Source organism: Athalia rosae, chromosome 5 (genome assembly GCF_917208135.1).
Source record: "Athalia rosae chromosome 5, iyAthRosa1.1, whole genome shotgun sequence".
NCBI lineage: Eukaryota > Metazoa > Arthropoda > Insecta > Hymenoptera > Athaliidae > Athalia > Athalia rosae.
This window is the reverse complement of record NC_064030.1, coordinates 15,326,294-15,338,951: the sequence shown is the minus strand read 5'-3', so window position 1 is coordinate 15,338,951 and position 12,658 is coordinate 15,326,294. Positions and strand designations below refer to the sequence as shown.

At 43.2% G+C, this 12,658-nt stretch overlaps 3 protein-coding genes across 3 annotated transcripts; 1 reads left to right on the top strand and 2 right to left on the bottom strand.

Annotated features, from left to right (window-relative positions):
• Positions 1 to 115: 115 nt before the first annotated feature.
• Positions 116 to 5,799, top strand: LOC105684031 (nuclear RNA export factor 1-like). The gene is made up of 10 exons (XM_048655860.1): positions 116 to 291; positions 445 to 767; positions 853 to 939; positions 1,003 to 1,246; positions 1,344 to 1,537; positions 1,607 to 1,719; positions 1,925 to 1,961; positions 2,041 to 2,273; positions 2,352 to 2,520; positions 2,608 to 5,799. The coding sequence occupies exons 1-10, from the start codon at positions 213 to 215 to the stop codon at positions 3,034 to 3,036; spliced, it is 1,908 nt and encodes a 635-aa protein (XP_048511817.1). The 5' UTR covers positions 116 to 212; the 3' UTR covers positions 3,037 to 5,799.
• LOC105684030 (integrin alpha-PS5-like) lies at positions 5,772 to 11,073 on the bottom strand. The gene is made up of 21 exons (XM_012397121.3): positions 10,764 to 11,073; positions 10,470 to 10,695; positions 10,258 to 10,405; positions 10,030 to 10,094; positions 9,817 to 9,931; positions 9,630 to 9,715; positions 9,281 to 9,469; positions 9,073 to 9,172; positions 8,800 to 8,995; positions 8,545 to 8,726; positions 8,349 to 8,473; positions 8,176 to 8,236; positions 7,934 to 8,081; positions 7,612 to 7,825; positions 7,352 to 7,518; positions 7,083 to 7,266; positions 6,600 to 7,011; positions 6,403 to 6,493; positions 6,193 to 6,325; positions 6,059 to 6,112; positions 5,772 to 5,983 (listed from the first exon to the last, which is right to left on the bottom strand). Exons 1-21 carry the CDS (start codon positions 10,955 to 10,957, stop codon positions 5,939 to 5,941), a joined length of 3,135 nt encoding a protein of 1,044 aa, XP_012252544.2. The 5' UTR covers positions 10,958 to 11,073; the 3' UTR covers positions 5,772 to 5,938.
• A 354-nt stretch (positions 11,074 to 11,427) lies between these two features.
• On the bottom strand, positions 11,428 to 12,645 carry LOC105683988 (60S ribosomal protein L23). The gene is made up of 4 exons (XM_012397014.3): positions 12,570 to 12,645; positions 12,204 to 12,287; positions 11,782 to 11,910; positions 11,428 to 11,689 (listed from the first exon to the last, which is right to left on the bottom strand). The coding sequence occupies exons 1-4, from the start codon at positions 12,580 to 12,582 to the stop codon at positions 11,493 to 11,495; spliced, it is 423 nt and encodes a 140-aa protein (XP_012252437.1). The 5' UTR covers positions 12,583 to 12,645; the 3' UTR covers positions 11,428 to 11,492.
• Positions 12,646 to 12,658: the final 13 nt, after the last annotated feature.

Sequence of the window (12,658 nt, the reverse complement as noted above, 5' to 3'; positions counted from 1 at the left end):
TCACTGAGAAAGTTCAGCGGTAAAAAATATTTTGAATAGTTACACACCGAACGATAGAGGCGTCAATGTGCATTGCCATCTGCCATCTATTGGCAATGTATGAAGAGATAAAAAAAAAGTGTAAGATGGTTGAACGCATTTCGCATTTTGTGCAGTAGTGCATTGGAGCTAATTGCCCGAATTTTGTATGGACTGCAGTTGCCACATTGAAGATGCCAAGAAAATCGAACAGACCCCCTCAGAACGAGAGAGGACCACCGAATGGGCCCATTATGAATGCAAAACATCCTGGTGATTAAAGTTTAATGGCACATAGCCAAAACATATTGCCTTCATCATTATTTAACTATTGCTCAACTCGTGCTACGCTACTACGCATTTATCCAGCCAAAAGTTTTCTCTAAACTTGACTCTCCTGTTCTAACGATGAACCATTTGTTACAGAGGATGACGAGCACAAAAGGTTTCGGAACTTCCTCCGTCCTGTTCGCAACGACCGTAGGGTATGGTTTAAATCACAGGGGAGACCAGGACCAGATCGAACCAGGAATTTTGAAGCGGGACTACAGAACTACTTGGACGAAGACATTTCTATGACCGTAGGAGCAAATAATGGAAACCGCCAAGTTATGCTCCGAGGAAACATGGGCAGGCGAATGCCTTGGGGTAGAATCAGTCCGTTCCCTCAACGAGGACGGAGAGATGGAAGAGCTGTGCCCCATACACGCCCACCCATGTTTGCAGATTCTAATTGGTTCAAAGTCGTGGTGAGATTCTTTTGCGATAAAACTCACTGATAAGGAGAACGCTAAAAAAAATCCACATTACCTGACGAGTAATGAATTATTTCAGATACCATATGGTTGTAAATACGAGAAAGACTTTATCATCGGAAATCTGATTAGCTATATATCACCAGATACATTTGTTCCAATAATGGTAAGTATTACTCAAAGCCAATCTGATCTGGCCGACTTGATTAATAATGTTCATGTTCAACAGTACAAAGTGGTGGGCAATGAGGCGGTGTTTTATGTGGACGATCCTAAAATAGCCGACAAATTATACAACTGCGATCGCAAGATAACAAACAACGAGGGCTTCAAGATTCAAGTCAGAGTGAAGCCTGGATTTCCTTATATCGAAGTAGATGAGGCGCTCAAAGCACAGATGAAACTTGCCATGGCAAAAAGATATAATCCGAAGACAAACGCTCTTGATCTTTCAAAATTTCACCAAGATCCTGGTTGGTAATACCTGCTATGAAAATGGAAAAAAAAACTCGCAGTACTTGAATTATATCCAAAGATTCCTCGCCATTGTAAAATTTCTTTTAATTTCAGCTCTTGTGACCGACTATTTCTGCGCATTGTTCAGGCCACCCGTTCTTTTAGCGGTGATAGACATAGTTGCGGAGCATCTACCAAACTTGGAAGCGTTAAACCTGGAGGGCAACAAATTCGGAGTCATAGATCGTTTGAAAGATTTGCCAAAAAAACTACCCAAGTTGAAAACTTTGTACATCGGAGAGAATAGGGTGAGTCGAAAGCAATGTAGATAAATTTTGTTCGATATACAGAGGCCAATTCGTTGAGATCTATTTCAGATACGAGAACTCAGTCAGCTGGATGTGCTCAAGGACCTGAAACTCGAGGTTATTAGACTAACTGGAAACCCCGTCTGTCTCAAGTTCAAAGAACGTCAAAGCGAATATTTCAGGTAAACTGATTCAATTTAATTTACTGGGTCAATTTCTGCATTTTTGATCGGTGAAATCTATGCTGTTTGTGCTTACCACAAAATGCAATTAATAACCACCGATTGATGACTATTATAATAAAGGTGTAAATCTGTCTCTATGTGTCTCACTGATTACAACTAACTCCGAGCTTCCGGGCTTCTGGTTTTCCTTTCTTGGCGATAGTGAAATGCGGAAGAAGTTCCCACAGCTTTTAAGATTGGTAAGTTGTAACGATCCATTTGACTTTAACCAGACTGGAGGTGGCTAGCTTTGAAAAAACTCTATCTTTAATTCCTAAGGATGACATAGAACTTCCGGCACCAATATCATTCGACGTAGCTGATTCGGGAAGCAGGTTGCCACCGTCGCAAAGAACATTCATCGTAAACGCTGAAGCACAAAAAATTGCAGGACAATTTTTACAGCTCTACTTTGCAATATTTGACAGCGACAACCGCCAACCGTTGCTGGACGCGTATCATGAGCATGCCTGTTTTAGTATAACTGTTGCCTACGCACAAGGAGCGAACAGGTTCGTAGTTTTTGATCGTTCTAAACGTACTACAAGTTGAGTAACAAAAATGAAAATTGAGAATCACTCTGTTCGCAGACTGGATGGCTTCCTCCGTGACAATAGAAATCTATTTCGCGTAGTCGATAGCGATAGGAGAAGAAAACTACTCAAACAAGGCAGACTACCGGTTGTTTCGTACATATCAGAGCTGCCGAAAACGAGACACGATTTGAACGGCTTTGCCATGGATCTATGTCTGGTCACGGTGAGTCCATGGTTTTTTACTCCGATCTCACTGCGGTTGGTTAATTGATTTTACAAACTGAATTTTTTATTTCGTTTTCGGTTCCAGGAGAGCATGATGTTGATCACCGTGTCTGGTATATTCAAAGAGTTGGACGAGAAGAAAAATCCTAACAGATATTTCAATCGAACCTTTGTCATAATACCAGAGGGCAGTGGTTATTGCATCCGAAACGAGCAGCTCCACATAAGTCACCCTACGGAAGCACAGCAGAGAGTGGCATTCTCAGAACCTGCGGTATCGCAAATGAGCCAACCATCTACGTCAACGTCAACCGCTGGCTCGAGTACTTCTGGGGATGTCAACGATGAAACCAAACGAGAAATGACGATAGCCCTGAGCCAGCAAACAAACATGAACTTGGAGTGGAGCTTGAAATGTTTGGAAGATGTCAGTTGGAACTTCGACAACGCGTTAAAAGCTTTTCAGGAATTTTTCAAACTGGGTCAAATACCGGCAGAAGCGTTTGTCAAGTAAAATGAAATTCAGGTATTCTTCATTCTCTATTTTTTCTATAATACCTTCTTTTTTTTTTTGTGCGATAATTTTGGCTGAGTCCACCTGAATCGAAACTCTGTGGAGTCATCTCTGCCCGTTACATCCGAGAGCTTAGACTTTTGTAAAAAAAAATGTAAGGATGTGATATACAGAAAACGAAAACAGAAAAAAAAAAAAAAAACGGAATGATTGTTGGGTAAATGGAAGTGATGGTTGTAAGGCCTCGAGATAACCGTGTGCGTGAATGTGTAATATTCGCAGAGATGATTTCAAAAGAGATCACCCGATTTGTCAGTTTGAAAAATTCCTTACTGGTCTTGCACATCGAGTATGAACGTATTGAAAGAGGGTGACAGGTAGAGTTTGGAAACAGATTTTATGAAGCTGTATCACTTAGTTAGTTTCGTCAATTTTCACATTCATTTTCATTTTTGTTTCTTGTTTTTCATTTTCATACTCGCCTCTTTCGTACGTTTCTACGCTATGACCAGAGCATTCTTTTTCTTTCATTTAAAAATAATCGTCAAGGACTGCAGAAATTTTTTTTCGATACTGCAGTCTGATAGAAAAAATTCCTATGTTCAAAATCGCTCAAATAATCTCTCACGATTATTAGTGTTGTAAATAGAAGAAGGAGAAACGTTAATACTGTGAAAATTTACAAAAAAAGCAAAAAAAAAAAAAAAAAAACTAACTTAGGGCTATCTAATGATTGTAGCGCGACTGGCTTGTCTTCAGCTCTAACGCCCAGTTAGTCGAGTCTAAGTTTGATTTAAAAAAAGCGATTTTTTCTCCGCCTTGAAAAAATGATAGAAACTAATAAAAAAAAAAAAAATGTGAATAAATGAATCAAAGGAAAAAAAATTAGGTAACGATTGATATGATTTTACTTATCTTGGATTGAAATGATATTTTTTTGTCAGATTTAGTTATTAGATTTTCTAAAAAGTATCGTTCCGTTGGAGAAGAAGTGGCGAAAGAAAAATCGATACACGTGATTAACAATGTATATACTCGATAGAAAATTTTTGATAATTAGCCAAGACGTCTGATTGACGAATAGGGGGAAAAATGAACAAAAATAGGGTATTTGAAATGCGTAAAAAGTTAAGTTTAGTTATTGCTAACCAGGTAAGCACCGATACGTTATAATCGTAATTCCGTTAACGTGACTTTTTCCGTTGAAAAATTAACTTTTCCTATTCTCGATTTTCATCATTGAAAATTCTGAATTACACGCGGGATGAGCACGAAATAGTTCGTCAAATGTTGTCATGCTTTGACAATTTAGGGAAAAAAAAAAAAAACCTAAACAAAGCTATCGAATCATGAAGATATTAAAAAAATGTTTTATCATCGTCCAACATTTAAGAAAAAAAAAAAAAAAAAAAGATCATCAAAAACACTAACAACAACGACTTAACAACGACAAGAGCTGCGGCAATGAGTGAACGAAGTTCTTCGAAGGAAATTAAAAATTATCATCAAAGTTGACCTCGATACATGAAAATTTTTTTTTTTTTTTTTTTTTCTTTAAATCTACTCCATCTCTGTCCCTAAATTAAAGAAGATCGATCAACCAGTGACACGTGGCCCTGATCATAAAAAATACTGCGATAACGATACTCGCATCGAAAGACTTTCATCGTATTTCATTCACCCTGTAACTGCGAGATCAAAAAAAAAGGAATTCATCGGGCAATTCGGCGACTGAAGAACATCAAGGAAAATCTCGGATCGCAACGACGAGGATATTTGAAAATATCTTCATTCCTCGCGAGAAAAACTACGAGGATAAACAGTGCGGATACCAGTGTTGCGAAACTGAACGATTAATGGAACACTGAAAACACGTGAATCAAAAATCGGTCAGTCATGACTCACTCAACACATACCAAAGACACGTGCCGCATTCGAGATTTAAACCAAAAATAAAAGAAAAAAAGGGGGATAAAATTAAACGGATTAACAATTGAATTAATAATCGACCCAGAGATACCATGGCTGTGGGGATTTTCGCAATAAAGTCATCTCATTTCAACTCTTCACTGTCCCTCCCTAATCCCCCCCCTAATATAAACCAAGGATTATTCAAACTCGTAAAAAGTTGTGCATAAAAGAAAAAAAATAATAATGGATTAATTAATTAATTTACAAAAAGAAAAAAAAAAAAAAAAAAATATATATCAGTCGGCGTAATTGATGAATTCATCAATTTTTCTTGCTCATCTGGTCATAATTCGGATCCAGATATTTCTGTGTACAGCAATGATGAAAATAATCGATATATCGATGATATTCATCGTTATCGGATTCGCGATGATAACGTACGATGGTTATAATATTTCTAAGATATAAGTGATAAAATTTAGGTATTAAGGATTATCATTGAATTGCATAATGTAACTACCGAAACTGAAATCGGAATACTGTCTGTATCGGGTGATTACAGAAACTATGAAAATGAGAATGAGAAAGAAAAAAAAAAAATTTTTACTCAATAATGATTGTACCGATAATCGAAATGACAATTTTCTTTTCTTTTTTTTCTATCAAATGATTTGAAACGGCGTATAGTATTCGTACGAACGAGGAATGGTTGGGAAGGGAGAGAGAACAGGAACGAAAATTTCGTTGACTAGACAATGGATGTATAAACCTGAACTTGTGTACCGCTATATACGTTGAAACTTCTATTGTATGTACCAATAAAATGATCAAGAACGAGAAGATATATTTTAACTTATGCGTTACACGTTGTTCATTTATTTCAATGATTCTTTTCATATTCAATCACAAGAGTCATCACGACGTCTCTTCGACCGACTTATCACAATATAGTTAGGTTTGTTACGTAGGGTTTTTTTTTTTTTTTTTTTTATTAACCGAAAGGATCATCAGCGTTGTCTTTTTTCAATATCATTTCCTGGAGGATCGTGTAAATTTGAATTTTTAATATCAGAATAATTCTCCCGCCGTATCGATCTCATTTCATACTCACCATTTCTTTGGCCTTCTCGGTTTCTACCTTTTTCGGCCTTTTGAAGAAACCGACCTGAAATTGAAATTTTCAATCACTTTTAGTCAAAGCACTTTGAAAATCGCGTCGTCGAGTTGACGCAATTTTTAACTCACCGCGTACAAGATAACGGCCAAAATTAGGAACAAGAAAACCCCGCAGATTATCGAACCCGGCAGTATCCATCCGGCCAACTTTTGAGGCTGGGGTATATTGTAGAGCATAGTAGACGCCCCCGCCGAAGCAATTCTGTTCAAAAGAAAAAATGAAAAAATCGGTTTCACATCGACCCGGAGGAAGTTGAAAAAAATCTGGAAACAATTTACCGGGAGTAATTGACCGGCTCTGGTGCGAGAGGTTGGATGATAACGACGGTCGCGTTCGTGTTGAATTTGACGGTGAGAGGATCGTCGTCAGCTGCGATGGGCGAGAAGAAAAAAAAGAAAAATTGAGTGAAACGCGAAGAAAAATTCTTCGTCGAATGATGATTATCCGGTAAATCGGACAAAAAAGTTTTTTTTACACTCGTAAAACGTTTTCGCGTTGAAAACCATGTCGAGAACCAGATTCCCCATGTCCTCCGTTGTTTGCAGTAGACCGAATCTGCACTTTATCGAAGCGCACGTAACTTCGTCCGACGAACAATTGAGGTAGACGGTCTTCCCCGTGCCGCGAGCAGCGGCTGCCGACTCCGTGGCCTCTGCGTTACTCTCGGCGACGCGATTACCCTCTGCGAAAACCGCGTCCGTTGGAAAACCGACCCCCGGACTCGCAGTACCTCCGACCTCCTCCTCCTCCTCCTCCTCCACCGCTCTGCGACGCCTCTTCTGAAGCAAGGCGTACGCCGCCTCCGCGGACGCTGCCGCCGACACCGATCTCCAGTCGATTCTTCCACCGTTCGCGAGGCACTCGTAAGTCTGCCCGGAACTCTCCAGCTTTAGGAGGGGCAAAAAAAGAACCGATCGTCATTCGATCAGAGACCTTCGAGTTACGATCGTAGGCTTACTTTCGGAGCGCTGATGTTCAGGAAGGTGTCGTTTCTCCCCAGTATTCCAACGGGCACGTCGACGAACAGGAATGCTTCCGTGACAGGAGTGGCTCCGAACTTGAGTATTTGATAGGCGTGTCTGAGGGGCACCGCCGATTTGTCCTCCGTCTTAGCGTAGTCCCGACTCTCCTCGTTGGATACCCTGGAAGCGCGGTGAGAAAATAAAGTTTCCAAGGATAACGATCCGAGGGTAATCGGGTTTCAGTGCGGACGCCGGCGTTGCTCACCCCGAGATCCTGACGGAGGCTTCGTTCTTCAGGGTCAGATACTTGTAGACGGGATTGTTCCATACGTTGTCGCGGCTTCTGGTGCTCCTGCTCACGACGAAGGTGAGAACGCGTCCGCCTACGGATTTGGTCAGGTGCGACATGTCGAGTCCGACGGTGAGATCCTTCTGCAATATCGTCAACGGTCGGGACGATCCGAATCGGGACGTGGCAAGTTTTTTCTGGATTTTTTTTTTTCTTTATAACAAGGAAGGACTTACAGTGTCTCCTTTTTCCAGGGGGTTGTCTATGTCGCAGATGAGAGTCAGCGAGCTTCCTTCGAGCACCTCGATGCACGACGGTATGGCGTTTTTCAGACCGATTCCCGCGGGTATTTCGATCGTCAATTGGGTAAGGTAGGCCGGTTCTCCTTCGTTGGTTACGCGGAGACTGAAATTTATGTCACCCGAACCGACCACCCACTCGTCGTTCTCCCTTGAAGAAACGAGAAATGAGAAAAAATCAAACGATTTGTAGAGGAAAAAATTTCCTTCTCGTCGTGATCCGCCGAGTTATTCGAATTTTCTGTGTCGCTCCCCGTACCTTACGCCGGCGAAATTTGCCGTCACTGACAAACTTGCGTTGCACACGCTGCCGTCTTTGCAGCCCGTATTGAAAGGCACGGTCAATTGAGCGTTTTCCTGACCACTCGGCTTCCGAAGAACGGGACACGAGGAGCAGGACTTGTCGTCTGAAGCGTGAAAAAAAGAAAGCGTGAATATCTGTTTAGAAAGGGCCCTTTTTTTTAAAATCCAACGAAAATGGTAAATCCTTGCAGTGCCAACCTTCGGGAATGCTGTGTTTCACGCGGATCACGATTGGATCGACGAAGTTCGTGTTTCCGTGCTGAAAATCGAGCGAAAGGGTCGTCGATTAATTCGTAGGTAGTAGGAGGGGGGGGAGGGGGAAACGATTTTCGCTGAGAATCAATTTTTTTTTCGTCATCTTCAAACTTTACCGTGAGGAAAAATGTGGTGTTCGCGCAGACGTCTTCGTTGCGTCTGAAAAGGGCCTCGAGGACCTCCGTCGTCCCGCCGGTGACCCTCCTGTGCTCCTCGTCGACGGTCATCTCGAGCCGCAAGCCTGGAAACGATTCCGTAAGTCGTAAAAATTCGTAAAACGTTCGAGTTTTATTTGAGATTCTGGACGATGACCTTGGCTCATCGGTGCGCTTCGCCCGTAGTAATTGATGCAAACGTGAAGAACGAAACTGAGCGTCGATTTCTGAAGTGTCGCGGGAGTCGAGTGCAAGCTGACTTGCGTCGATACGACCGATTTACTCCTGAGCAAAAAAGCCTGGCCGGACTTGAAGGCGCCGACCGCCAAGTCGGGGTACCTGGAAGATTCCGGGGTCAACCAAGGTCGAAGGCACTCGTTATACATGTGTATCTCGGCTAGACGAAACTCACCCGTTGCCGTCGACGTCCACGGGACTGGCGAGGGCGAATCCGAACCGCTGGGCCGTCGCCAGGGGTGCGGCGAAATCCGAGGGTAAAATCGTCTGGCTGACGGGGGCCAAGCGGTCTTTGGTTCCGAATCTGGTATTTCCGTAGAACACGTGAACGGCGCCGGACTCCTGCTCCCAAGGGGCCCCGACGACCAGATCTGCAATATTCGTCGCCGGGAAGGTCAGCGATAATCTCAACAACAACAACAACAGCGATGATAATAAAATCGCGCACCCGAATTTCCGTCGTTGTCCAGATCGGCCGATGCCAAAGTGTAGCCGAAGAGTCCGGAGCGATGTTTTCCCTGGAGTACGAGGCCCTCCTTGAACGTACCCTGCGTTCGAAAAAAAAAAAAAATAAATAAAAATAACCGAAAATCTGACGAAATTTCTACAGCGAGAACGAAAAGGTGATCGTTCGGTATCCGAACGGATTGACTAACGTCGTCGTGGGAGTAAAACGTGTAGACCCGACCGTAGTCGACTTCGCCCCAGTGAGGTGCACCAACGGCTAGGTCGTCGTAACCGTCGCCGTTGAAATCACCGGAGGTCAAACTCGCCCCGAAATATTCACCCAGATTCGATCCTTCGATTCTCTTCTCCCTTGGCGAATTCGCCTCGAATACCGCTACCTGGCGAGCAATCGTAATCTGTAGCGCTTGAACATTTTTCGGGTGCGAAACAAACGAATAATAATAATAATAATAAATAAATAGATATTATCGTTCATAGAAAATTGCGGATTTTATGCGAGAGGATGTGGCTAGTCGTAGGCCAAGCGCGGTTGATTACCATTCCCTTGCAAAGCCAGGCCGGCGCTCCGGCCGCGAACATTACTTGGTTTCGGTCGAAATAGTATCCTGTGGACACGGCGTATCCTGAAAAAGAAAGGAAAAAAAAGAAAAAAAACAGCAGGCGTTAGAAAAATATTTTGCCCAACTCAGGGACAGGATGTTTGCGTCGGTGGGTGGATCGTTACCAAGATTCGATAGTTCGTTGACGTCGTGGGACCTGGTCACCGTTTTGTTCGAGTGAAGGATCTCAACCTGGTTTATCCTTGGCTCGCCGATTATTCGCGCCACGTTGTTGGGACTCTGTTGGGTGTACGAGAAACGAGGAGACTCGGGATTAACGATAAACACGATCGCCGATCGTCGCGTTAAATTTTCATTGTACGTAGGTATGTACTTACCCTTCTTTCGGCGTAACTTATCGAGAAGCCGTAAAGAGCGTTGATTTCTGACTTGATCGGAAAAGCTTCGAAAAAAGAGAAAAAAATTGAACGTAACCGTGAGAGAGCAGGAGGACGACGGAGATCGTTGACCGCAAGTTATGTAGTTTAGAAATTTGCGGAACTCTATGACTCGTTTTACACACGATTGCTCATTTCCTTTGTCATACGTTACAATACGTTACTCACTGTAAGACACGAGGATCTGACTGTCCCTGTACAAAGTGTTACCCGAAGCTTGCGGGAGATCGTAACAAACGCCCCGCATATCGTCCATGAAAACAACGCCTCCGTAAAGCTGGTCAACGAAGGAGACCGTCGAGCGAGGGCCGCAGACCTGAGGTATAAAAAAAGCGCCCGATGAAATCCTCGGTTCCGTTCGCGCGTCGATTTTTCGTTACCGTCAAGTCCGCGTAGTCCTGCGTGGCCATAGCGGCCCCCAACCACCCGCCGTAGCCCTTCGACTTTATCGCGATCTTCTTTCCCGGTACCTGGACCATTTCCGGTGCGGATTTCGGGTCTATACCCAGCGTTTGACAGGAAGAGGCATTCCCCCGGTCGCCAGAAACTCGGCATCGATAAACGCCGCCCACTCCACCGGATAGTTTGGGAGCGCCGATGAAAATACTGTCGGAGTTATAATTGGTAAACGACTAACGATCGTCGAGGGTTTGGAAAAATTGAGATTCGCTTACGCGGGGTCGGAATTTCGGTCGATGTTTCGCCCAGATTTCAGAGTGACGGTGTAACCGAAAAAGTTTTCTCCCCCAGGCTCAAGGTCCTCGTAGACAACCGGGTCCCTCGTATCTATGTTGTAGGAGTGAACTGTATTGATTAAAAACAGGAGCCCGATGATGAGGATGATCCTGTCGAAGAACGCTTCGAACATGGCGATGAACGATCGATGAACAGAGAAAATACGAGGAGTAAGTCACAGCGAACGTCGAACGACTGGCGATTAGAAGTTCGGCAGAAGCAGCAGCAGGACTGAAGAAACAAAGTGAGGATGAAATGGAATCGAAGAAGGGGATGTTAATCACGATATTATTTCCTACGCTGCGCTGCGTCATCCCGTTTAGATAATGCTGGTATAAAAGGAAAACAACTGCAGGAAAGCAGTGATAATGAGTAGAATACAATACGTAAACCGCAGTATAGTCGTTGGTCGACTCACCGCTAGACTTTCAAGGAGATGCAACACAGCGTTGCAAGGCCAGTCTCGACAGTAATAGCCACGAAGAGCCAGGACTGCGGACGACTTATGACATATGACTGTAATGTAAATTTAAATGGACAACGAACGGTGGAAAATAAAACGCGTAAATCTGGACGGTGGTTATATGAACAAAAAACCGGAGATGAATTCAGGTTCGTGTTTATTAAGTTGAAAGTTTTTCCAGGGTTTTGTACAGGGTGTTACGATTCTAGGCGATACTGCTTGCATTCGATGCAATCCTTGGCCAGAGATCCGCACACTCTTTAGCAACGGGACCGGTGATAGCTGACCCCTTCATTTCACCTTTGTTGTTTACTATAACCCCTGCGTTATCCTCAAAGTATATGAAAACACCATCCTTCCTTCGGAATGGCTTACGCTGGCGAATTACCACCGCGAGCATGACTGAAAATGATAATAATTTTGTTAGTCGATATCGTTACAAGATTACATAGAGGTGAGGGGCCTTGGTCCTAAATGTGCGGGATAATCCTCACCTTTTTTCCTGAGTTCAGGCTTTCCCTTCTTGACGGTAGCAACGATCATGTCACCTGGACCAGCTGCTGGCATACGGTTGAGACGACCCTTATTTCCTTGTACAGCAATAACGTGCAAGTTTTTGGCCCCTGGTGGAAATGAGAATTTAGGATAGAGACGTCGTATCGTCCATCGACATTGCATCAACAAAGTCTGCACATGGTACACATCATCGCGAAGCATGTACTGGCATGCCAACTACTTGTTGTGTAAACAAAAATCTCCACGGGCTTACAAAAAATTGAAAAAAACTAAGTGATTCGAATGTTGTTCAACGGTTATTTGAAGACAGAATATCTTAAAGACCTAGGCGTTCAAAAAAAATCACGATGGCAGAAGATGATGTGGATGTAAATGTGCAGAGTTGGTATTTTTTACTTACCCGTATTATCGGCGCAATTAATAACGGCGCCGACCGGTAGACCCAGGGAAATCCTGAACTTGGCTCCCGCAGAACCACCACGTCCTTAAATGTAAATAAGTGAGTTAGGAGACGTTCGTTTTTCTGATCGAGCATGTCGTTTGGTTTGTTAGGTTATTTTTGTAGCAAAACGTCGCGTCCGCACCGTTTACTTGAACCCAATATTTGTCACACTATTTATCCACCTCCCAGTAGCGATTCAAAGAAAATAAACTGGTAATCATGAAACCACATGATTACTGCGGTTATCAGTCACTAAAACACACAACGTTTTGCTACAAAACGGCCGATTATCACAGATTTATTTGCGTCGAAAGAAGAGCTCACCTCTTTTCGACATATTGCCTGGTATGAAAGAGGAAGTTCAAGTCTTTCGGTCGCCACTGCAACTATGAAGTTTCCGGAGTAGCTAGTCA

What these genes read in the sequence shown, in the direction of transcription:
- LOC105684031 (XM_048655860.1), top strand. Translation starts at nt 213, where the DNA reads ATGCCAAGAAAATCGAACAGACCCCCTCAGAACGAGAGAGGACCACCG. An exon ending in ATACATTTGTTCCAATAATG is followed by an intron (nt 940 to 1,002) that starts GTAAGTATTACT and finishes CATGTTCAACAG; the next exon opens with TACAAAGTGGTGGGCAATGA. An exon ending in CGTCAAAGCGAATATTTCAG is followed by an intron (nt 1,720 to 1,924) that starts GTAAACTGATTC and finishes TCTTGGCGATAG; the next exon opens with TGAAATGCGGAAGAAGTTCC.
- LOC105684030 (XM_012397121.3), bottom strand. Translation starts at nt 10,957, where the DNA reads ATGTTCGAAGCGTTCTTCGACAGGATCATCCTCATCATCGGGCTCCTG. An exon ending in CAACGAACTATCGAATCTTG is followed by an intron (nt 9,716 to 9,816) that starts GTAACGATCCAC and finishes TTTCTTTTTCAG; the next exon opens with GATACGCCGTGTCCACAGGA. An exon ending in TGGCCGTTATCTTGTACGCG is followed by an intron (nt 6,113 to 6,192) that starts GTGAGTTAAAAA and finishes TTTCAATTTCAG; the next exon opens with GTCGGTTTCTTCAAAAGGCC.
- LOC105683988 (XM_012397014.3), bottom strand. An exon ending in TAATTGCGCCGATAATACGG is followed by an intron (nt 11,911 to 12,203) that starts GTAAGTAAAAAA and finishes CATTTCCACCAG; the next exon opens with GGGCCAAAAACTTGCACGTT. An exon ending in GCCTGAACTCAGGAAAAAAG is followed by an intron (nt 11,690 to 11,781) that starts GTGAGGATTATC and finishes TATCATTTTCAG; the next exon opens with TCATGCTCGCGGTGGTAATT.